This window comes from Salvia splendens, chromosome 15 (assembly GCF_004379255.2).
Source record: "Salvia splendens isolate huo1 chromosome 15, SspV2, whole genome shotgun sequence".
NCBI classification, from domain to species: Eukaryota; Viridiplantae; Streptophyta; class Magnoliopsida; order Lamiales; family Lamiaceae; genus Salvia; species Salvia splendens.
Window position 1 is genome coordinate 15,819,715 of NC_056046.1, and position 24,854 is coordinate 15,844,568.

At 38.9% G+C, this 24,854-nt stretch overlaps 2 protein-coding genes across 2 annotated transcripts; both read right to left on the reverse strand.

The window, feature by feature from the left end:
- Positions 1–2,953: 2,953 nt before the first annotated feature.
- Positions 2,954–8,645, reverse strand: LOC121768767 (26S proteasome non-ATPase regulatory subunit 13 homolog A-like). The gene is made up of 6 exons (XM_042165310.1): positions 8,324–8,645; positions 5,893–6,339; positions 4,639–4,719; positions 3,806–4,002; positions 3,623–3,722; positions 2,954–3,379 (listed from the first exon to the last, which is right to left on the reverse strand). Exons 1-6 carry the CDS (start codon positions 8,471–8,473, stop codon positions 3,194–3,196), a joined length of 1,161 nt encoding a protein of 386 aa, XP_042021244.1. The 5' UTR covers positions 8,474–8,645; the 3' UTR covers positions 2,954–3,193.
- Positions 8,646–10,044: 1,399 nt separating this feature from the next.
- LOC121768768 lies at positions 10,045–12,248 on the reverse strand. Its single transcript, XM_042165311.1, has 3 exons — positions 11,798–12,248; positions 10,928–11,113; positions 10,045–10,399 (listed from the first exon to the last, which is right to left on the reverse strand). The coding sequence occupies exons 1-3, from the start codon at positions 11,858–11,860 to the stop codon at positions 10,187–10,189; spliced, it is 462 nt and encodes a 153-aa protein (XP_042021245.1). The 5' UTR covers positions 11,861–12,248; the 3' UTR covers positions 10,045–10,186.
- Positions 12,249–24,854: the final 12,606 nt, after the last annotated feature.

The window sequence follows — 24,854 nt, forward strand, 5'->3', positions numbered from 1 at the left end:
CTTGCATGGTGAACTTGAAGAAACAATATATATGCATCAACCCGAGGGGTTCATGGAGGCTGGGAATGAAGACAAAGTGTGCTTGCTCAAAAGAAGTTTGTATGGATTGAAGCAAAGCAGTAGGCAGTGGTATCTCAAGTTTGATGAGCATATGATGAGTATTGGATTCAGAAAATCACAGTATGATAGCTGTGTTTACATCAGAGAAAGGAATGGTGTGCCAATTGCTTTTTTACTTTTGTATGTTGATGATATGCTTGTGGCATGAGCAGATCTGAGAGTGATTAAGAGAATCAAGGCTGAACTGGAATCCAAGTTTGAAATGAAGGATCTTGGGAATGCAAGGAGAATCCTTGGCATGGATATACTGAGGGATAGGTCAAAGAGAGAGCTCAGGTTGTTGCAGAGAGATTATATCCAGAGAGTTTTGAAGAAATTTCAGGCTGATGGCTTCAAACCTGTCTCTACACCATTGGCTGCTCACTTTAAGTTGAGCATGGATCAGAAACCAAAAGATGACTCAGAGAGGAAAGAGCTGAGCATGATACCTTATGCAAACATCATAGGAAGCATAATGTACACGATGTTATGCACAAGACCAGATTTGGCTCGGGCTATAAGTGTTACTAGCCGATTTATGTCAGACCATGGGAGAGAGCATTGGATAGCATTGAAGTGGTTGCTCAGATACTTGAGAGGTGCTTCAAATTATGGCCTGCTATACAAGGCAGATGCTAAGGATCAAGGTGGAGCACTGGTGGGGTTTTGCGATTCTGATTATGCCTCAAATAGAGATAATAGGAGATCTTAAACTGGATATGTGTTCAACCTATATGGCACTGCTATAAGCTGGAAATCTGGATTACAACATGTGGTTGCTCTATCTACCACGGAAACCGAGTACATTGCAATGACAGAGGTTGTGAAAGAAGCAATATGGCTAAAGGGAATCCTAGAAGATTTTGGAGAGAAGCAAGACACAGTGGAGATAAACTGTGATAGCAGCAGCGCATTATGCCTTGCCAAGCACCAAGTGTTTCACGAAAGAAGTAAGCACATAGATGTGCGGATGCACTTCATAAGGGATGAAATTCAGAGGGGTGAAGTCAAGATGGTGAAGATATCTACTGAGCATAATGCGGCTGACATGTTAACTAAGCCGCTGCCAGCCATGAAGTTTAAATACTGCGTGGGGCTGGTAGGACTTGTGGAGTGATGAGTTTGAGGTTTTGTCAGAGGATTTTGATTCATTGTTGATCTTGAGATTAAGGTGGAGTTTGTTAATGAAATAATCTCGCAATCATCACACACCGTTGGATACAGTGAGCTAAAATCAAAGGCCATGAATAACTCGATGGCTTCCATCATTCTCAACAGCTGGAGTTATTGGCAACCGTTTTAACTGACTAAACTAACATCCGAGAGGGAGCCGTTGGAGGATGAAGGGACTGATATAAAGCTGACAAAGGCCGCATCTGGAGAAGTTAATCAGCTACTTCGATATTCAAGAAAAGAGTCTCCAAACTATCACTTGATTAGTTCTTGGTTTAGAATTAGATTAGAGGTGTTGAGTTCTTGGAGTGAGTTCTTGAGCGATTGTAAATCTCTGCATACTTCTCAAAAAATAGTGAATCATTTTGCCTTTGGCCGTGGATGTAGATCTTACGATCGAACCACGTAAAATCCTTTGTGTTCTTTTCTTATTGCTTGATTGTTGCTATCGTCGATCTTTGCTCTTTTTCTATAACATTGCAGAATGGGGGAGTGAGAAACGACTATTCAGTTTTCAATGTAATGGGAGAGAGTTACAGCGGAGTGGAGTGGGAGAGAGAGATATCTATTCTGAATCTGTTTCCCAAATTATCCTGATTTTCCAAATCCCATATCAGTTTCAAGTTAGGTAAAATGCCAATAATACACGTTCAAGCAATGTTTACTTCACTATCAAGCAAAACGAACTCTATTTCTACCAATTAATCTAATCCGTCCAATTACTAGATCTAATGGATATAAATGGTGTTAGGTTCTCATTTTAATTAATGAGTCACCATAGGGCACCTGATGGATGGATACCTATCTTAAGATAAATTTTCTTGCACCTCAAATTTGTATACAATCACTTCCAATTTGAAGTGGCAATACGCGTTGAAAAATATATTTTTATAATTTTTCATTTGCTTCTAAGGACGTTTAGTTTCAAGTCATTTCCTACTTATTTCACATTTAAAAAAAAATTTCATTTAGGTATATTTTCTCGCTGTCAAATTTGCAGATACCCTAAGCTCGGGGTGGATTTACATATTGGTCATTACTCAGCTAAGTGTTTGATAGTTGGTCTTTATTTTTCACTCATGGCCAAAGACATACGGTGCATACTGTGTTGCTCTTTCTTTTATGGTGTTTTGGGAAATAAATTGATGAAGTGCTCAATACAAAGTGTTAGCAGGCATTTAGTTTATCATTCTAGTCAAGTTCATTTGTAGTCAATGTGTTAGCTGCCTCAATAATGTGTTTGGTTCGTTATAACTATAGATTATGTTAAGAGTAGGGGTTCATACGGTGAAATTATGCCCTACTTCAGATTTCTGTTTGCCCAAGTTAGGCATAAAACAAAATATATTCATGTTTATGAGATTCATTCATGATTCTAGGGAGAGAGTCACACGAACCAGGGAGAAAGTCCAACCCTCCTACACTCCAAAAACATGGTGCAGATTTCTTGTGTAATTTCAGTATCAAAATTTGAAGACGAACTAAAAACCACCACCCAATTCGACAAACTAATAAATATCTCAGCGCTTTCTAACCGTGCATACCCACAAAGCACAATATCACGAACTGAATCATGCCGGAACAGTAATGCACGTTTAGTTTTTACCTCACAATCACATCGGATATCTTGTGCTGAAATCTCATAATAGGATCAACGACGCTTAAAATGAGTAGAGGCAAATTTAAATAATCCTGTTCAAATAGAATGATATTGCAAAAACTAAATGAGTTTTACAAGTATGGTTTCTGGCTGGAAACATATATTCAGTCGCATTAAGAGATCTGCCTCAAAAAGGGGAAAGAAATACAGGCAACTGCAAGACAACCGTAACAACTGATTCGTTTCCGGCGGAAGTAACAGATTTGGCCTTCTAAAATCATTGCCAGAGAAGAAACCGAAGGCATAAGAGAGCTAAAAAGATCATGCTGCAACTAGATCAGGTGTCTCGGCCTCAACAGATAACAAAGCAGTGTGGACTTTGTCCACCCAGTTGTCCAGCCGGTCACGCAATGACTTGATCTGAGGGATCCCTAAAACTCTGGGTTGCACCCATGAGACATAAACGGTTCCCTCTACTTGGTCAATGATTCCTTCAATCAGATGCACCTGCAATGAGATTAGCAAGTAAATACTCTCTCTAGGCCCCTAGATGATTTGAAATTGTCCTGATTTTGGATGTGACATTTGCAACAAGTTCTGAGCTCGGGTGATGTAATTAGACAATTATTCTACCAGCTCCAGGGCAATTCAGAAACTGGTTCAATTTTTTATTGACTAAACATTTCCATCTACTCTTGATCACATTATGAAAGTTCAGCATAACAAAAAAAAAACTTTGAATCCACTTACTGAAAGGCTCTTCATGAGAAGATACTCCACATCTTCAACAGTAAGTTTTGTTCGTTCAGCAATAATACTTAGCGGAATAGTCCTATCTTCTGATGGTCGGCTGTAAGTAGAAGCTGTTCTTCAAGTTCAGAGTAAAAAAAATATGATGCAACGTAACTCACAGGCATAAAGAAAGAAATTCACCTGAATATGATCTCCATCAAGCAAAGAATGTTGATCTTCTCAAGAAGCTTTTTCTCATTCTGGACTAATGCAGGTTGGCTGCTGAGAGCGGCTCCATGTACACGACACAGTTCTTGATAACGCACTAAATCACCAGAGTTAAATGCTTCGAGAATATAGTAAAGCCACTCAACTTTAGTTCCCATAAGACTTTTAATCTGCAGAAATTGCGGAAGTAGAAAGATTATTAGCTTATAAGCAAGTGCTCAGAAAAGTAATGACAAAGTGGCACATGCTCAGATCTTCCCTGTCTTCTTCATTAACATGATAGTTGTATTTTGGACATAACTGAGTCACATAACAGAACATGATCTTTCCTTTGCAATTCATCATTTAAAGTAAGAAAACTGAGCCTCCAATGAAGGTGCAATTTAACTAGAAAAACTTTTCAGTGTCATTATTATGTGATAAAGCATGAAGGAAATGCCCATATCAGGAAGAACACAGTTTTATCCAAGCATATTTTATGATAGAAGGAAAATATGCAACAATGCAACAATGCAACATAATGATCAGAGTATCAGACAACTACATTACTTCTATTTACAGTACGAGTCTTCCGTTATATGTCGATTGTAATTGATAATTATCCATAACTATATCTATTAGTTACACACTGTTACTTCAACTCAAAGTTCATTTAATTATTCACAACAATATTAGCAGGTATATTGGGATACATTCTAGCACGGTAGCACCAAATGGTTAGAGTGATACACACCATGACCTCTCTAATGTTCAGAAGAAATAAGCTTTAACTAAAAATTCAGAACTGGCACTGACAAATTACTTACAATAGGATGAGCAAGAAGTTCACCAAAGTTGTAGATGTTCTCCCCCAATAAGGCCGCCAGAGATAAGTCAAATGTCAAATCCTAATAAACAAAAATACAAGGTCAATTCAACAGCAATGGCATCGTTAAAATTAGCGGGAACATCCAACAAACATACAATTAGAACACCAGAAAATGCATGGATTTCAATGTGATTCTAGTTATGATTGACAGTAGCTATAATGATAATAAAATAAATAGAGAAAAACAGTATGACCGTCAATTAAAATACAAACTGTGAAATGCACTACTAATGATCACAGCATGATAAATAAATAAACAAATGTAAAACAAGTTATTGTCTCCTCACAGCATGATAAATAAACAAACAAATTGGAATTTTCAGTAACTATGTCAGCATGAAATACCAGCCTGATCTATGTAAAACAAGTTATTGTCTCCTCACAGAGCAAGTCAGCTTTTAAGGTTTAAAGGAAGGACTACAAAAACATGAGAGGAATTGCTCTAGTTACAGACATATAAAGTATATTTTTTTAATTTATTTCTCATTTTCTTAAGAGAATATATTGATTTGAACCTACTTACTTTATAAGGTGAGCAATTGCAAGATAAAGACAATAGGCTCTTCGAGCAATTCAGAAGACCATCACTTAAACTGAACCCAACTCCTAGTCCTGACCCAACATAATTAATAGTGGCTGAAAAAAACTAGTAATTTCTATTAAATGTCACGCTTAATAATGCCAAGGAAACAACTTATAAGGGGTAGACCATATATAAATTATTGCGACAACAAGAAGCATAGTTGACAACATACAGGTAGCCCAGGAAGATCCCTGTTTAGTAGTCTAGTCTTTACTACCTAAAGTGTTCAACACACCCAGCCACTACTATATACCCCCAATATCAACTTCAGAGAATATTTTAGCAAACATATATGACCTAAACTGGTCTATCTGATACTCCTTCAAACCTCAACATGGACTTATTTCACACAATAACATGACTAGTAGGATATAATTGTATGCAATGTTTAAGCCATGCTAAAAAAATCAAAGCCCAATAGAAGTAAAATGACTATACAGTATACACAAACATTAATAGTTCGCATATTTAGTTACATTAATATGAAAGGTCTTGGGCTTCCATGTCAACTAGAATTGCACAACCATCATAACATAATGCTGGACTTTCTCATAATCAGAAAATGTTATGAATTACTATCAAACACCAGCATTGTAAACAATAACATACCAGCTTAAATGATTCCGACAAAGTCTCGACTGAAGTGTAAGCTAAATACAGAAGAGCACTTCTATAGAACTCAGCAAATTCTTGACGGGCTTTATGATATTGTGATGAAATCCAATAGTAGCTAGCATACACAGATGGATCAATGTCAGTCATGCTGTCAAGAGTACTCTTTCCCTCTTCTAAAAGTTTCTTGCATTCCTTTTGGTCTCCCAGCTCGAGCTTAAATAAACCAATCTGCATATTGATATAAAGTATCGGCTCCTCTATCCGTACTTTACTGGTAGTACGGAGCTTCTCTATCACTCCTTCAAGATATGATATGGCAGCATCTTTCTCTGAATACCGTCGAGAAACTATGACAGCGAAATGGGCAAGCTTGAGTAGATTGATCTTTGTCTCAAAATCAGTTATAAAGTTTTGGTAGAGTTGGATTAGGGAATCCCCAGCCTGAATTAGGGCAAAAGAAAGAAAACGGTTAGATACGAATCACCTATAGAATCATAGATATGACATGGATTTCAGAAAAGAAAAGAAAAATTAATCAAAGTGAGAGAAGAACTTTGAAGTGATGAATGAACATTATTCAACTCAAAATCATGTACATACAAGTGCTAGTAGGAAGTAGGAAAAATGAGATGCAGTCAATAGCATAACTGCATAAGAAAAACAAATTAACTTCTGACACTGAGGTAAGTCTGGAAGATATCCCTTCACAGTGTGATTTCTATGACTAGTTAACTTTTCGTTCACGTTAACAAATGCAAAGAGACATGCGGTTTACAATGAGGCAGAAATCACACAGCTTGATGCTTGGAATCAGGATAAGTAGATGCCTGTAAGAACATAGCTTTACTAGTCCTTTTTATCCGTGATTACCGTAGGTGGAAAAATTCAGAGTGTGGGAATATTGACTACATTACATGCGTGCCATTGGTGCGACATATATATGGAAAGAATGATAATGAGCAGTTTATCTATGTAATGATAATGTATAGCCACATTACGCAGTATAATAAAGCTAAACTGGTGTAAATATTAAACTCCGTATAACAGAATATTGTGTCTTGCAAATGGCATTATATATTACAGCAGTACTAAAAAAAGTTGTCTCCAATTGAAGAATTGTATAAGTAGCAAATGGGTTTTGACCAAATAAAGAATTCTTCAACTTCAAATTTGATCAATTCTTTCAGGAATTGATTGCACATGCAAGTACAGAAACAATTTGCCTATGCATTTCATGTTCATCTTAAAATTTTACAAGCACAAAGACACAAACCATGCATCGGAAAAGCACCTTTGTTGTATTACTATTATCAAACTGCACCTTTACAATATAGGGACCAAACCACATAAAATTAGAGTGTCGGGACTTGTAATATAAAGATCTGAACTTGCAATATATCATAATATTTTAATTCTAAAATGATTGACTGCCAGTCAGAAGCACTATATCATAAGCTCACGAGCACTTGCAGTACTTTGTGAAATCACCTCTTGTCTATAACTATACAGTTACCCAGTAAACAGAATTAGCAAAAAAAACATATGTAGTTTCCTTTTAGAGCAATGGAGCTCTTCGCAGTATCAGGACTCCATTATAATCCTTTGGTAATGAAAATAGCATGCAAAGAAGCGGACAAGCAAGAGACATACAAATGGATTTCTTGGGAACATAAAAGAACTTTTGAACTTGGTAGTAGAATTTATTTGAATTATTTCCGAATTAGCCAGTGGGAGCAATCATGCGGTCACTTCATCTCAAAGTTGGAAATGATAGTCTGGTCATTCGGTGGGAATTCCACAATTGACTCTCTTAAATAAGTTCGTGTAATTATTCATAATGATTTCAACTTTGTTAACTGAACCGAGCCTAGGTTCAACACTCCAATTAATAACATGCTGTATTAAGTATGAACTGTATTTCTTTCACTCAACAGACTTGAATCATGTGAAGGAAATCCAAGGAAGGGATTTCCAAAATGAAGTGCCACTCAGCCACATACATGAATACAAAATCATTTCCATGCGTAACCCAAAAATCAGGCCAATTTCCCTAGGTTTTTCATAAACATCCACATAATTTCACAATTAACCGTATGCACAACCAGTTTATGAAAACACCAACAATCATGACAGAAATGAGTGAAAAAATCAACCAATAGTATATAATAACCCAATCGAAAAATTCAATCCCTCAAAAACATCACCGATAACAAAACCCTAGCACCAAAACCCCGTCCCCACATCCCAAAACTCAACCTAATTTCTCCAACACAAAGCAAAAGTGCGATTCACTATTTCATCATGGAACAACACAGAAACCAAATCAACACAAGACAACCACCCTAATAACACAATCAAAACGAAAAAAGTAGCAACAATTCGCATTAACAAAGCACAATTTTCAGGCAGGTAAGTGGTCCAGCACCTGAAACACGGCGAGCGTGACAAATTGCTCGAGCTTGAGCGTGAGCTGGTGCCAGAGCTTCCTCTGGTACAGATCTGAAAGAGTGGTGTACCACTCGCTGAGCTCCGGATGCGCATTACGCAGGGATTCCAGATACTGAAGAGCCGCCATCGAAATCCTTCCCCCGTTCAATATCACACGAGACAGTGGTGCTTCGCCGGTAACAAATTTAAAGGAGAGAAAGAGAAATCGAAGGAGGTGGAGTATTATATGTTGAGTGTATCTGCAAATTTAAATGTTCCTCAATTTTGATTTATTTTCCCCTCTTTTCTTTTTCCCAAAGAAACGAATTAAATAGGTTTGTTCGCTATTGGGCTTCTTAATGGGCCTAAATGACCCAGCCCGTAAACATCATGAGATCTGATTTATGGTTGTTTTGATCACCAATATATAATACTCAAGTCACAGTATCCACATGAAAGTGCGTGTGTGACTGTGTGTGACTGTGTGTGCTGCAATTATTTCAATTTGACTTCTAAGCGAAGCAAAGTTGCTATTCTCTCCCTATTAATTCTGTCAAAAATCGCAAACGCAACCTAAACAATTCGAAAATGTTCAGTTTACGAGCATTCTTCCTGCTTCTTCTGATCATCGCTTCCGGCGAAGCAGCGGCAGGCGGACGGAGGTGGCAGAGGAAGCCATGGATGAACCACGGAAGCTTCCGTGGTCCCCACGATCGCCTCGTGAATCCAACGGCTGAGCATCCGCTTCCAGTTCCTAAATTGCCTATTTAGGACCCGTTTTATTGCTGCATAAACCCAGGGTAAGGTGTGAGGGTCCCACCACAATCCATCGTTTGATACATTTGTTCTGCTTTCCTAAGGATCCGGGTTTAATTGGTATGACCCGGTATTTTTAACTGTTGGGTTTGGAAAAAGGGGTAAAAATAGTCCACCACTTTGTTATGGACTTGAAACCCTAGTCTGGGCCTCCATCTGGATTAAGGACACAAAATGGCAACCGTGCCCCTCCAATCTGCAATTTCCAAACTTGGAGAGTAAGGAGGCGATTTCCGGCGGGAGACTCATAAGTTGGGCCACAATCGGTATTATCTTACAAATTTGTTACAAAGTTCGACAAGATTCGAACCAGTTGGTAAGCATATCCGGCAAGATTCGAACAAAGGTACAAATTTGGGAAAGGGATGAAGGCACACTTTACACAACTTTGAGGACACAAAGGTAAATTCAATGTTCATACTCCTCAGTTGGGCCGACGAGACCAAACAACCGAAATGGGTTAACCAAATATTTAGCCCAATCCATCTCTTTTCAATTGCTATAAAACTCCCAAATGTGGATAGCTTCAACCTTGGTTAAAGCCAAAATTATCCAAGTAATTAATCCAATCCATCTTTTTCACAACAAGCAATAAAACGGGCCCTTAGTCTCAAAATCTGGCAATTTTGCTCTGTTCGTGTAGTTGTTTGTTTGATTGTTGACGAAATTGATAGCTAATATGGAGTTGTGTATGTAATTAAATTCCTGATTTATGTGTTTAGGGTTTACAGTTTTACTATGTGAGGATCGTAATTAGTCAATTACTTGTATTTGTAATTTTCAATTAGTTCGCGCTTAGTTGAGCGTAAGGTAAGAAATTAACTAGTACTACTACTACTAACTACTACTAAGTTGTTAATAACTGTGCATCTATTCATGATTATACTATGTATTGCACTAATATACGAAAGAATACTAATATTAAAAATTAATCAAATTCACTTTCCAAATTCACCATTAACCAATCTAAAAACCACTTGACAAGGTAACCTTAAGGTGAAGGTTTTTATAGTACAAAAATAAAAAGAAAGGTTGTTGATAGTGATCATGTATTGAAGCTTATTCCAGATGCATTACACTCTTCCAGCAGTTTGAGGATGTTGTGCTCGGGGGCACTCATAGATGGCAGAATGCGTCGAGGAGGCTGAGGCTTCGTTCTTGGAGTCTCGGGTTCGATGTCGACCTGTTCCTCTAAAACCGGCGTCTCCACCCTTCGGGATACGCCCGATGACGCTCTTTCCTTCCAGATCCTTCCATCCTGATCGTCACACAAACATACAAACATCGGGTATATTAGATTGATTGACACAGACCCGGAGTATTTCGAGGATTATGCAATCAAACAAGCTCAAAATGATTTAATCTGTTGCAGTATGAGGTAGATTAACCTAAAGCAAACACTCCCTTATGACATTGATATTGCCTTTACTAGATCTTTCCTGATTATGTATCTAGATTTGCAGAGAATTAACTAATATGAAAGCAACAAAGATTAATTTTGTGTAGCAAGAAAAAAAATGGTGGTGGTCCTTCAAAACAAGTAATCATCAAGCGAAACTGTGACCAGAAACAATAAGCTAAGCTCATTCACAACTCAAGCTAAAGGTAGTAGTAATATTTATGTGAGATATTAATTTCTTGAGATACAAATACAATATCATCATATTAGAAAACAAGATCATGCTTATATACCTCAAGAAGCATTTAAAATGAGTTTATATAATACTTTAAGCAAGTAAATTTATTTTCATATTTCCAATCAAGCAAGGCTAGGGATCAAACTTACATTAAGAATGGAAGGCTCGGGTTGTGGACAGAGGATAGGTTGGTCACTGTCGAGAGGCTCACTTGGATGTTCAACGGGCTTAAACTCGACTGCTACTTCAATCCCATGGGGAACAGCAGACGTAGCTGTCGACAAGATAGCAGTGGTTGGAGCATATGTGCTACAAGGCAATGCTCCCCTTTCATCCTATACATCAAGAAAACAACTTACCATAAGCAATGAAACACACCAGAAACACCTAAATCCAAGTTTGGAAAAATGAAACAAGAGATCATTACAATATAAGCATATCAATGAGCAGAATTCTTGATTTAGTATGCTATGCATACAATTTCAACCATAATTAGTTCAATATCATCAGCAAACACACATTTGAAAGAAGTAATCTTGCAAACAAGAAATCCAATACTAACAAAACCTTTACCATAATACCATATGCTCATATACATATCATAATTCAGTACAAACAGAAGAGAAACCAAACCACATCCAAGAAAGTAATTCAATAATGACTCTTTGCTTGGGTTAGGATGAATATAAACAATTTTTCTCTTAAGGATTTGATATGGTTTCAACTTTCAATGTAGTTGACTAGAAATCCAAATGCCCCAACTGAAAAAAATCTTTAACATAATCAAATCATACTACAAAATGGACAGCATCATCCAACTCTTCATCAAATAGGCCAAAAACCAAGAAACATGGAATCCAACAAACTCTTTAAGATGAGACAGAGTAGCTCAAATAGGGGAGGGGAAACTTGCTCAAACTAGACAGCATCATCCAACCCTTCAGATATGCCAAAAATCCAAGAATAAGAAGTCAAAAAAATCAATCTTTAAGAGAGAGAGAGAGAGAGAGAGAGCTCACAAGAGAACTTTGAGTGCGGCGATGGCTACCTCTGCCAGAAAATCTTGAGAAAATCCCCACCATATTATTAAGGCAGCAAAAAAAATCAGCTTACAGTCAAATTTCGAAAGGGGATTGAGCTGATTCAATCCGCCAACCAAAAACGATTTGGTCTACAACTCAGAGAGAGAAAGGTAGTTCACTTATAAATGTAAGGAATATGAAAAAGCTCAAATCTTGGCTTGTGGTTTGGGGTTTTCTGCTGGGATTCCATCTGTCTCCTCCACGCTATATGACATATGACGATAGACACACTTGAATTTTCACACGCAAAATAAACTACGCAAATTGAATAATGAAGTTTAATAGGTGTCACACAGTTATCGTTGTTGTTTATCAAGTTTATATTATTGCAGTCGTTGATGAGGATAGAGAAGAAGAAAACATAAGGCGAGACAAAATGGGCGGTTTGAGAGAATCATAGGATATGTATTGCAATTAAAAGAAATTGGGCCACTTGATTAATGTTATTATTCCTTTGATTGCTTTTGGCAAATTTCTGCTCAACTCAAACTATTATTTAAGCATTCGTGTTAGAGAAGAAAAAGACACATTTTTTTTATATTAGCATAAGGGTCTAAATTTAAATATTCTTAGTTTCGTCCTTCAAAACAATGTATAAGTGTGAATCTAATTACAATTATTTAATATACAAGCACCCAAAAAGAGATAAGAGAGAGAGTAATAATAGAGTATAAAAATGGTACTGTACTTAAAAAATGAGTAATAATAGAGAAAAAAATGGTACTTAACATATAAATAATGTAAGTAATTTAAGATGGAATAGAAAATGTGAGTAACATGGGACGGAGAGATATGTCTTATAAATGTTGATAAATATGTTATTGAATGTATTTGATGACAAACTTTTAAAATAATACTCTTCCAAAACCACAAGCTAGTAGTGTACATAGAGACTTCACAATTATTTATGATAAACAATTAAAGTGGCTATAAATAAAGAATCAGTTGCATGCGATGACATATGTAATAATGAAATGTTGACAATGAAAATTTAATAATGAAATTAGGTTTCAAGTAATACGACTTTTGAAATTCACAATTTTAAAAAATAATAATGCGACTTTCCCTTGTTGCAAGCTTTTGGATATATCATATAACACAGTCCGATGTATTTATCACATCAAAAGAGGATTATATTTCAATTCAAAGTCCCTTTAAGAAATGAAAGAAAAAATAGTGTATAACAGTAGTTTGTTGAACTTTGCTACCAGTTTCTCTCTAACACAAAAAATTTGTTGGATGAAATATTATTCCAGCATTATTGAGTGAAAGATTTATAGAATAATATATTTGTGAAATTAATTAGTTGAGTAATTAACTAATATCCGAATCAACATGGAGTATTAAAGAAGTCAGTAATTAATGAAATTTTCTTAGTTCTACAATGACTAAAACTTTGATACTAATAGATTGGAATCAGATCACATTTATCAAACGAAGACATGTCATACATGTAATGATGTAACATGTGTGTGAAGAAACTAGGATCGGTAGTTTGATGAATATGTTTCTTGATTTCATTGTGTGCTAGGGTTACAATTCTTATAGATACAATCAATCCTCCATATGGTAAGGAGATAATCTAGCTATGGTTAGAATCAATTGTCTTAATTACATGATTTCTTTCTAACACTCCCCCTCAAGTTAAGTAACGGGATTTCCGATCCTTAACTTGCTCAGTACTCCTTTGAATGACTTGGAGTTCACCGCCTTGGTTAGAATGTCTGCTAACTGATCCTCTGACTTCACATATGGAAACTCGACAATCCGAGCTTCAATTTTCTCCTTGATGAAGTGTCTGTCCACTTCAACATGCTTAGTCTTGTCATGCTGGACTGGATTCTCGGAGATGCTGATCGCAGCTTTGTTGTCGCAGAACAATCTACACGGTTTTGGTACGTACAAATCAAGCTCTGTCATGAGCTTCCTTAGCCACAAAATCTCAGTGAGGCCACTTTTGATTCCACGAAACTCAGCTTCTGCGCTTGAGAGAGCAACCACTTTCTGCTTCTTACTCCTCCAAGTGACAAGGTTTCCTCCAACCAGCGTAAAGTACCCTGCTGTGGATTTTCGATCATTCGGGTTTCCGGCCCAATCTGCATCAGTGAAACCACTAATGTCCAAGTGTCCATGTTTTTCGAACAAGACCCCATGCTCCGCTGTACCCTTCAAATAGCGTACAATTCTGAGAGCAGCTTCCCAATGATCTTCTTGTGGTGAGTGCATGAACTGGCTTACCACTCCCACAGCAAATGCTATGTCGGGCCTAGTATGAGCTAGGTAGATGAGCTTACCTACTAGCCTTTGATATCTCCCCCTGTCTGTGAGTTTAGCTCCTTCAACTATCTGCAATCCGTGATTCTGTATCATTGGCGTGTCTGCTGGCCTGCAGTCTACCATTCCCACTTCCGCTAGCAAATCAAGGATGTATTTCCTCTGATTGATGAAGATTCCCCTTCTTGATCTTAGGACTTCAATTCCTAGAAAGTATTTGAGAAGACCCAAATCCTTCATCTCAAACTCTTTGAACAGGTTCTTTCTCAATTCCCAGATTTCTTCTTCATCGTCTCCAGTGATAATCATGTCGTCCACATAGACGATAAGACACGTGATTTTGCCTTTCTTCTTCTTGATGAACAACGTGTGATCCGAGTTACTCTGCCAGTAATCATACTTCTTCATCACTTCAGTGAATCGACTGAACCAGGCCCTCGGAGATTGCTTAAGTCCGTACAATGTCTTCCGTAGTTTGCACACCTCTCCAGGCTGAAAGTTATCTCCGAATCCTGGGGGAGGAACCATGAAGATTGGCTTGGGTAGTTCCCCATGTTGGAAGGCATTCGTCACGTCAAACTGATGAAGTGGCCAATCTCTGTTGGCTGCAATCGAGAATAGCACCCTGACTGTGTTGATCTTCGCTACTGGCGAAAAAGTCTTAGCATAATCAACTCCGTAAGTCTGAGTGTATCCCTTGGCTACCAGTCGTGCCTTATATCGTTCGATCGAGCCATCAGGTCTTCGTTTGATAGTGAACACCCATCTACATCCCACGGCTTTGACTCCTTCTGGCAGTCTTCCTTTCACCCATGTCTCGTTCTTCATCAATGCTTTCATTTCTGTTTCCATGGCCTCTCTCCAGTGTTTGTGCCTCATTGCTTCTTCTGCAGTTTGCGGAATTTCCTCTTCCTCATACAGCGCTGCCTCAAATGCGCGTGCCATCTTGCTCAAATTCCCTTGCACAAAATTTGCAACCCCATATCTGCTTTTGGCACCAATCTTCTCTGGGGAGTACCGCTTCGGAGGGATGCCCCGAGTACTCCGATTTGGGAGGACATATCTCCCAGTGTCACTATCAATGGTATTATCTTCTTCTTCCTCTTCTGCAGGGTTAGTATTAACCATAGTATTTTCTTCAGATGGTGGTATAGGAGATACCTGGGATATCGGTTGAGGTTGATCTTGAGGTGGTTGAGGAGACTCTGGTGGGGAGGCTTGTTCGGCGGCAGTGACCGCTACCGTCTCTGGTGGATCCTCAATTGAAGGACTTGGAGGTGACACAAACCAACTTAGACAGTCCCTATGATTAATTTCAGGATTTTGCTCCCCCTGACTGCTAAGGTGGTGGGTGTAAAAGAACTCGGTTTCTGAGAAGGTGCAGTTTATGGTGGTGATAACCTTTCTGGTACTTGGGTCAAAGCAACGATATCCCTTCTGGTTGATTCCATACCCCACAAAAACACATTTGGTAGCACACGGAGAAAATTTTGTTCTTTCATGTTTGGGAATATGGGTATAAACTGTGCATCCAAAAACTTTTGGTGACAAACTCTGGGATTCAGGTATTTTGGCTTGTTGGGATTTGTTGAGGATTTTTGTGGGTAATCGGTTTATGAGGTTGATGGAAGTTGCCACGGCTTCTGGCTGGGACTTTGGAGTCAATCATGATAGCTCGGGTTACTTCTAGGATTGTTCTGTTCTTTCTCTCGGCTACCCCATTTTGTTCGGGTGTATACGCACACGAAGTTTGATGAATAAGGCCCTTTTCTCGGAAAAAATCAGACATATCACTGTTGACAAATTCCCTCCTATTATCGAACCTAAGGATTTTTATGGTGGTTTGAAATTGAGTTTGAATCATATGGAAGAAAAGAACAAATTTTTCAACCACTTCAGATTTGTGTTTCAAGAAATAAACCCATGTCATCCTAGTGCAATCATCAATAAAAGTTACAAAGTATCTAAATCCCTTTCCCCCAATAACTGGCGCAGGTCCCCAAACATCAGCATGCACAAGTTCAAACATAGATTTCATACGAGAATTCGAAGGTTTAAAAGATTGTCTATGGCTCTTGGCCAAAACACATGTCTCACAGGAAAAATCTTTAGGAATTTTAAAGTTAGGAAACAAAAGTTGAAAATAACCATAAGAAGGATGTCCTAATCTTTTGTGCCACAGCCAAGCCTCTTCTCTTGTAGATCCGTGAGCTAGCATTGCACTGCCATGTTGAACTACCCCATCCACGTAGTAGAGTCCATTGTTCTCAGTGCCACGCCCAATGATCTTCCTCGTCCGAATATCCTGCAAAACACAACAATTTAGGTGCATCACAAGGGTGCACTGTAGTTCCCGTGTGACATGACTAACCGACATCAATCTTTGAGACAAGCTTGGCACAAATAAGCAATTTGACAATCGAAGACTCGGAGAAACTTCTATGGTTCCTGCCCCTGCTACTTTAATTAACTCCTCATTCGCAGTTCTAATAAAGGTTTTAGTGACTTCACTAAAATCGCTAAAGTCCGTTCTTTCAGGGATCATGGTATCTGTGGCTCCACAATAAAAAATCCAACCTCTTTTATCAATCCTATCACTATTTTGCACGTTGTATGCAGCGGAAATACTTAACAAGGGTGCAAAACGGTTTTGGACATTAATTTGGTCAACTTTTGGGGTCAATTTCGGATTTTTAGCAAGTGTGGGGGCTTTTTCGAAATAACAAGAGTCTGGGGGTTTCATTTTAATATGGTGGGGTTTATTTTGTAATTTTTGAGAGTGCTGGGGATAAAAACACAATTGAAGAGACTTATTAGGGTTTGATCGAAGATCAAACCCTTTACCTCCTCCGCCGCTCCTCCAATTCTGACTCTCTGTCGTTGCTCCGGTCCGTTCCACGAAATTCCCGATCCGGATGCCGCTCCCGCCGCCGCTGCTACCACCTCCACCGCCGATTTCTGGCTGGGGAGGGTTACCGGTTGAATTTCCTCCATCAATTTCCCCTTCCCGATTCTGATTTGGGGGCTGTCGCTGACTGATTTCCATGACTCCGAAGGCGGCGAGCTTTCCTTGGGCTCGTGTTCGCTGTTTTTCGTCCCACCATTCCGGGTAACCTACCCGGAGAAAGCAGGTCTCCCTCGTATGTTTGTTTTTCCCGCAATGGGAGCACCACAATTTGCTCTTGTCCGGTCTCCCTCCGGTACCTGCGGTCTGGTGGTGGTTTCCGGCTGGTGACGGACGCTGCTGGCTCCCTCGGTTGTTCGGTCGATCTCTTTGTGCCCCGAATCTGTAGCCTATCTCCCCCGATGATGCATCGGCACTTCCAATGCCAGAGGGGTCTCCGGTGGGTGGAGTTGATGCCGGCGGCATGATCCTTTGTCGAGCCGCCTCCTTCTTCACCCATCCGTAGGCCTCTTCGACTGAGGGGTACGGTTGTTCCTTGAGGATCTCCCGTCGGATGTGGTCGTATTCTTGATTTAGGCCCGTGAGGAATTTGATGAGCCTCTTGTCATTCGCGTGTTGTAGATACTGCCCGATCCCCTTATCGCAGCATGTGACCGGTTGTTTCTGGGTTCGATCAATGCTAATCCACAATCCGTGGAGACGACGGTAATATGTTTCTACGTCGAGATTTCTCTATTTCATATATGTTATCTTGTCCTCCAGGTCATATATCTGATATGGATCCGCCTTTCCTTCGAACGTAATCGCGAGATTATCCCACAACGCCTTGGCCGTTTGGTGGTGGGCGAAGTCGGCAATGATATCGTGCTCGACGTTGTCGATGATCCACGAGATCTGTCTCTTCCCACTCGCGGTAACCCTTACTGCCGGGTTCCGGTGATTTGTCTTGGATATGCGTATATCCTCTCCTGCTTCCTATCGCGACTTTCATTAAGCGCGACCATAACGGGTAATTCTTCCCGTTCAATTTGAACGCCACGGTAACGTTCTTGTTTGTCCTCAATGTTGAGGTTTCTGTTGTTGGCTTCTCTTCTGCTCCGTCTGACATTTTGGGTGAGGTTGATTGTGTTTGATTTTAGGTGAAGGCCGAGATGGGTATTACACGGCAATGATGAGATTTCTCTGAGCCAGAGATCTTTTTCCTGCTCTTGATGCCATGAAGAAACTAGGATCGGTAGTTTGATGAATATGTTTCTTGATTTCATTGTGTGCTAGGGTTACAATTCTTATAGATACAATCAATCCTTCATATGGTAAGGAGATAATCTAGCTATGGTAAGAATCAATTGTCTTAATTACATGATTTCTTTCCAACAGTGTGCATAAAGGTTTAATCTTTTATATATCCAGCTCAACAAAAAGCATATAATATCCCCTTAAAAGAAAAGCATCTTTGAACAATATTGCCTATCTGTATAGTTCAAAATTATTTGATTTTGAGTCAGACTATAGTTCACATCTATATTGATGTAAATACTTTTTTTTTCTGTTAGATATATTTAATCAATCAAATAATTTCTCATTCGTTCAACATGATAAAAATTGGAAGGTAAGAGCATCCTCATCCGTGCTCTTACCAACGAGCACGGATGTGGGTCCGGATCCACTTTTACTCCCTGCTCTTAGGCAAGGGCACAACACTCACGTCCGTGCTCTTCCGCAAGGACAAGCTCAAGGGTCCCACCATTCTATTATTCAATTTAAATAAAAACATTCCCACAAAATTAAAATGCATTAAAAATATCCCGAATACTAGTACAAATTACAAAAAAATTAAAAATTACATAATTAAAATCCTAAAAATTATAAATTACATAATTAAATTCATAGAATTAAAAAAATCCACTACTCGTGGCCGAATCTCGCCCAAATGTGTTTGATTAGGTCTTCTTGTAGCTCAATGTGGGCTCGGGTATCGCCCATTGTGTTCCTTGTTTCGATCCTCTCGCCCACCGTCGTATGCACACCTCGGCATGGGGGAGACCTCGCGGTTGAGCTTCCGGCTTCATCCTCGTCGTAAAAGCTAGCCGCCATTGGTCCTTCGTCAGCTATAATCATGTTGTGCAAGATAATACATGTGTATATGATGTCGGCGATATTTTTCACGTACCACAGCCGAGACGTGGCCTTCAAAATGTTGAATCGGGCTTGAAGGACCCCAAAAGCTCTTTCGACGTCTTTCCGAGCAGACTCTTGACGCTGCGCAAAAAGAACCCGTCTCGGGTCTTGCGGGTTGCTGAGCGTCTTCACGAAAGTCGACCACCTTGGGTAGATACCATCGGCGAGATAGTAACCCATGTGGTATGCATTTCCGTTGATGGTGAAGTCGATCGCCGGTGCTACACCATTCAAAACATCATTGAAGAGTGGTGAAGAATAGAGCACGGTCAGGTCGTTGTTGGATCCTGCAATACCAAAATATGCATGCCAAATCCATATGCGGTAGTCGGCAACCGCTTCAAGGATAAGTGTTGGGCCGCCGCCTTTGTGGCCGCTTAAGTGTTGCCCCCTCCAAGCAGTCGGGCAATTCTTCCACCTCCAATGCATGCAGTCAATGCTGCCAAGCATACCGGGAAAACCATGGACTGTTTCGTGAAGACGAAGCAAACGTTGGCAATCATCGGTGGTGGGTGCCCGAAAGAATTCCTCACCGAAAGCTGAATGAACGCCGTCGCAAAAAAATTTAAGGCAAAGGATTCCAGTTGACTCACCGACATGCAAAAACTCGTCGAAGAGGTCAGCCGTTTGCCCAGTAGCAAGTTGTCGGATGGTACACGTACACTTCTGCAATGCCGAGAGACTTTGTCGACCGGTTGCGTCTGTACTTGTTTGAAAGTATTCAACACGGGCGGATAATGTGTTGACAATATGCATAAACAAGCGTTTTGACATGGGAAAACGGCGCCGAAAGTAATCTTCCAAAAACCGCGGCTGGTTGGGAAAATAGTCGGCAACGAGCCTTTCGTTGGCTCCCTCCCGGTCACGATGGATATAGCGGCGAGTTGATCTAGTTGGCCGAGGAGGAGGGGGTATTCGCGGTGACATAGGCTTCATAGGTGGCACAATATTGTTCATAGTATTCTTGTTCTTCGCGCTCCGCTTCCGCAATGAGATTGGTGAAATCCATTTGAGAGGGCTTGAATGAGAGAGAAAGATGTAGATAAGTTGTATGGAAAAATATGAATGAGAGATGAATGGGAGATGATTTGATGTGAAAAATGGATGATAAATGTGTGTATTTATAGATGATTTTGGGAATAAAATAAATTCCAGAAAAACGGTAAAAAAACGGCCATATTTTTGGGATTCTGATTTTTTTTTTGGTATTGTTTACGATTTTTTTAAAAGAATTCCAACGGAAATGCCGTTGGCCAATCAAAACGCGCCACGTCAGCTGCTCGATGGCACGGACGTGCTCGATGCATCGCGCAGCGCCGCGCCAGCGGCAAGAGCGTAGCGGCGAGCAGGCGGTGTCGCGTCGCTGGCACGGACGGACGCGTGTCCACTCACCGCTGCGGATGCTCTAAGAATAGCTACATTCATACCTTTGATCCAGAGGTGAGCAAAAAAACTGAATATCCAAACCGAACCAAACCGAAATTTAGAAATTCGGTTCGGTTTTTTGGTTCGGTTCAGTTTTAAAAATATAAAAAATTTGATTTTTCGGTTCGGTTCGGTTCGGTTCAGTTTGGTTCGGGTAAAAAAAATGAAAACCGAATTATATATATTTATTCTATCAATTTAATATATTATATCATATATATAATATATATTCTTTTAATATATTTTATATAATATGTATTATATATATTCTATTAATTTTATATTATATATATTTATATTCTATATGTATAAAATTAAATAAATTATATATATTAATATATACTCCATATTTTTTTGGTTTTTTCTGAAAATTTTGGTTTTTTTGTTTTGTTCGGTTTTCGGTTTTCGGTTTTTCGATTTTGATTTTTTTTTTTTGGGTTCGGTTCGGTTTGTGTTTTGAACTAAATTCGGTTTTTCGGGTTTTGTTCTGTTTTGGCAAAAAACTGAACCGAAACCCGAATGATCACTCCTACTTTGATCTTTAATCAATCGTTTATAAATGTAAATATTCACACAAAAATCAGCTAGCTAGGTTAGAAACACAATTAAGAGTCATATATTGTTGTTGCAATCTTCGCTTTGTCTCCACTTTAAAAAGAAAAAAAGAATTTTCAACCCCTACGAATGACAAAGTAAACAAAAATATACTAATAAACAACTAACTGGAATGCTATGTACCATGGTGGCAAAAGCTCAAAATAGCATATTTCACCTGCCAAAGAGATCAAATTGAGAAATTACCATCTGCGAAGCATACTGATGCTTCTCTCTTGTAAAAGAGTATAACTCCCAAGATAAGAAAAAAAATCAGAAAAGGATTTTCAAAAGTTAAAGATAAAAGTGACATAACCTCATACTTTGTAGAAATTATAAGAACTAAAAACAATTCAAGTTACAAAATATGATAACATAGCCCTAGTGCAATAACACTGTGAGTTTATTCCCAATGTTTCCTTGATATCTCTACCAACTGTTCAATGTAGACATACATTTAGGGTTCGTTTGATTGCCATGATAGAAAATAGCAAGATAGTTATCTTAAGATAGCATTTTCGGGCCGAAAATGAGATAGTGTCTGATAGTATTTTTATGATGTTGTTTGATTGACAAGATAGTGTTTTATAGATAAGATGTAAAATGACAGAAATGTCCTTGTTACTAAATATATTTGTATGTAAATGTGTATCTCTATTTTATGATTAAGTTAAGTAAATTGGTGTTAATGATGATGCTATCAATAAAATTATTAACGATAATCAATATTGTAACGATAATCAACAAATCATAATTAAAATGTCCCAAGAAAAGATGAACAAATTAAATTTTCCATTGAAAATTTGAAAAAAAGATTGATTTTGAAGAAATAACATTCTGACTTTTGAATTTATCAACTCTAATAGTTACGAGTTTTTAATTATTAAAAATGATAATAAAATTCTAAAAATAATTATATGCCTCTAATTAGTTGCATAATGATTTAATAGTAAAAAAATCAACTCCACCGCCGCCGTCAAGCTCTACCGCAGCAGCCAGCGCGTGTACGCCGCCTTCAACCATGAGCTCCAAATCCTGCTCCACATCCGCCACCCAAACATCGTGAAGCTCCTCGGCTACGCGGAAGATCAAGGCGCCCTGATAATGGAGTTCGTCCCCAACGGCACCTTGCACCACAAGCTCCATCACGCCTCCCACACTCCTCCACTCACGTGGAATCAACGCGCCGCCGTCGCGTTCGTCCCCACCTTCACGATACCTGCGCCCCTCACATCGTCCACGCCGACGTTAAGCCTTCGAACGTACTTCTTGACGGCGATCTCAATTGCAAGCTCTGAGAAGCCCAACTCCAAAAATACAATAAAAACATCACCAAAATCATTCAATAGAATGAGCTTTGAAGATTTGCAGAAGATAGAGAAAAGTGAGTAAAATTAGGGGTGAGAGAAGAGTTGCAGGAGGGAGAGAGAGTGAGTAAAAGTGGGAGAGAAAGAGGGCAATATTGACTATCATAGGGGAACAGTACACTATCACTGCTTTTGTGTGGTATAGTGTATTCACACATTTGTGGATAGTCCACCGGGCCTAGGCGGGCTTTTAGCAAATTTTCGGGCTTAGAGATAGTAGTATCATGGCAACCAAACACCTGATATACCTCCGATAGGTGGCCCTATCATGGCCTATCAGTACAACTAAACGAGTTCTTATTTCAATTGCTACCATCAGCCTCAAAATCATGTACTATTTGACATAGCTGGTACACATACCTTTTGAACACATATTATTACTAATTAAAATTAAAACTAAATTACTCTGGTTGGGTTTCCCGACAATGGTTAGATTGACACCTTCAAGTTCATAAGAGGTTGGTGAATCCTCCTTTTTATGCTTTGAAAGATAGAGATAATTTTCATTTGTTTCTTCCACCATTTTGCATGAGACACAAGTGTTCGCTTTTCCAAAATCTTGGATTACTCTCACAATCTTGCTTTCTTCCCTATCTTCTTTCTCTATCTTCATTGTGCATTTATAATCTTCTAAATTACCTGTATATGGAGAATCTGTTTTATTCACACCATGTGCGAGCTCTCATTTTGGTACATCAATTAATGCATTTTTTGTAGCTAAGAAAGGATGTCCCAAGACGACTGGTACATTTGATTTGAGCTTCTCGAATAAATATAAGAGCATCATTAACCCCGGCCCGGATCCAGACCTCAAGTCTCCTCCACGTCATTATTCCCCTAATTTTTAGGGCTAGACCATAGGGCTGACAATTTTCGACACGACACGATAATCCGATAGGAATCCGCACAAAATTTTTGGGTTTAGGTCAAGCCTTATTGGGTTCGTGTCCTTATCGGGTTGACCCATTAAGAACCCGATAATTTCGGGTTGGGTTCGGGTTGGAAGCGGGTTGGATACTGATAACCCATTAAGATAATACTATTATTTAAAAAAATATATTTTACTTTAATTTTTTTAAATTCTTGTAAATTCAGGTTTAAATGGTATAAAATGAATTTTAATTGTGTAAATTAGGTTGGAAAAATAAGGTTTAATCGTGTAATATCAGGTTTTAATCGTGTGATATCAGGTTCGGGTCGTTATCGTGTCGGGTCAACCCGTATTATGTCGTGTCATTAACGGGTTCGTGTCAAGTGCGAGTCGTGTTCGGATTTGAAGGTAGCAGGTCGGGTTCGTGTTCGGATTTACAGTTCCCTTAACAGGTCGGGTCCGGGTTAGGCCCGCATGATTTGCCAGCCCTACTAGACCACAACTCCCATAATCCTATAGGCCTCATCCAGACCTCAACTATTAAATTGCACTATTCACAACTACAAGCTATTTTAATTATAAAATAGAAAATATTGAACAATTAAAACACGGAAAATTCATTGTTCAGTCGAAAAAAAATTACAAACCTAAAAAATTAAAATTACAAATCCTAGAAAATAAAAAATTACAAATATTGAAAAAAAATATAGGAATAAATAGAAAGGATAGAGGTAGAATAAAGTGAGAAATTGATGGAAGAATGTTTAACAAATGGTATATAAATAGGCAAAAATTCAAAAAAAAAAAGAAGAATATGGGGTTCGGGTCTGGCCCGAACACCCCATACCCTTAGGCCGGGCCGCAACCGGGTGCGGCCTCGGGACTCTCCCGCGTCCACAGGAGCGGCTTGAGCCGCAACTCCTTCCCCTCCAACGTTGCAGGCCGCTGGCCGGGACCCAGGTGCGGTGCCGTCCGCCCCGTGGTGTTATTGATGCTCTAAAGGCTTGTACTAAAACTAGAAATCCTGGGTCCCGACCCGCGGCGTTATTGATGCTCTAAAGGCTTAGATTAAAACTAGAAATCAAACTATATAATATATATAGTCTTAGCCTCTTATTTAGCACCAATGGTATATGAGGTGGTGAAGTTTTTGATATCCTTGAATTTTGCAGGGATGGTGTCAGTCGTCATCTTCTCTTCTTTAAGACCACATTCTTCGGAAACATGACATTATTTAGCATTTGTTGTTGAGCTTGACAAGTCTAAACAGTGTATAATTAATAATGTATGCTCAAGTTATATGTATAGATTTATAAATATGATAATTCTCGAGATCTCCTCCATGAGTATTCATAAAAATAACTTGTCCCCCTTGAATTA

Bases quoted from the DNA above. Each gene is read 5' to 3' on its own strand.
- LOC121768767 (XM_042165310.1), bottom strand. From the start codon at position 8,473: ATGGCGGCTCTTCAGTATCTGGAATCCCTGCGTAATGCGCATCCGGAG. The intron at 4,003-4,638 runs GTAAGTAATTTG...CAATTTCTGCAG, and splicing joins AACTTCTTGCTCATCCTATT to ATTAAAAGTCTTATGGGAAC. The intron at 3,380-3,622 runs GTAAGTGGATTC...ATCTCATTGCAG, and splicing joins TTCTCATGAAGAGCCTTTCA to GTGCATCTGATTGAAGGAAT.
- LOC121768768 (XM_042165311.1), bottom strand. From the start codon at position 11,860: ATGGTGGGGATTTTCTCAAGATTTTCTGGCAGAGGTAGCCATCGCCGC. The intron at 11,114-11,797 runs GTGAGCTCTCTC...CTTGATGTATAG, and splicing joins GCCGCACTCAAAGTTCTCTT to GATGAAAGGGGAGCATTGCC. The intron at 10,400-10,927 runs GTAAGTTTGATC...TGTGACGATCAG, and splicing joins CCGAGCCTTCCATTCTTAAT to GATGGAAGGATCTGGAAGGA.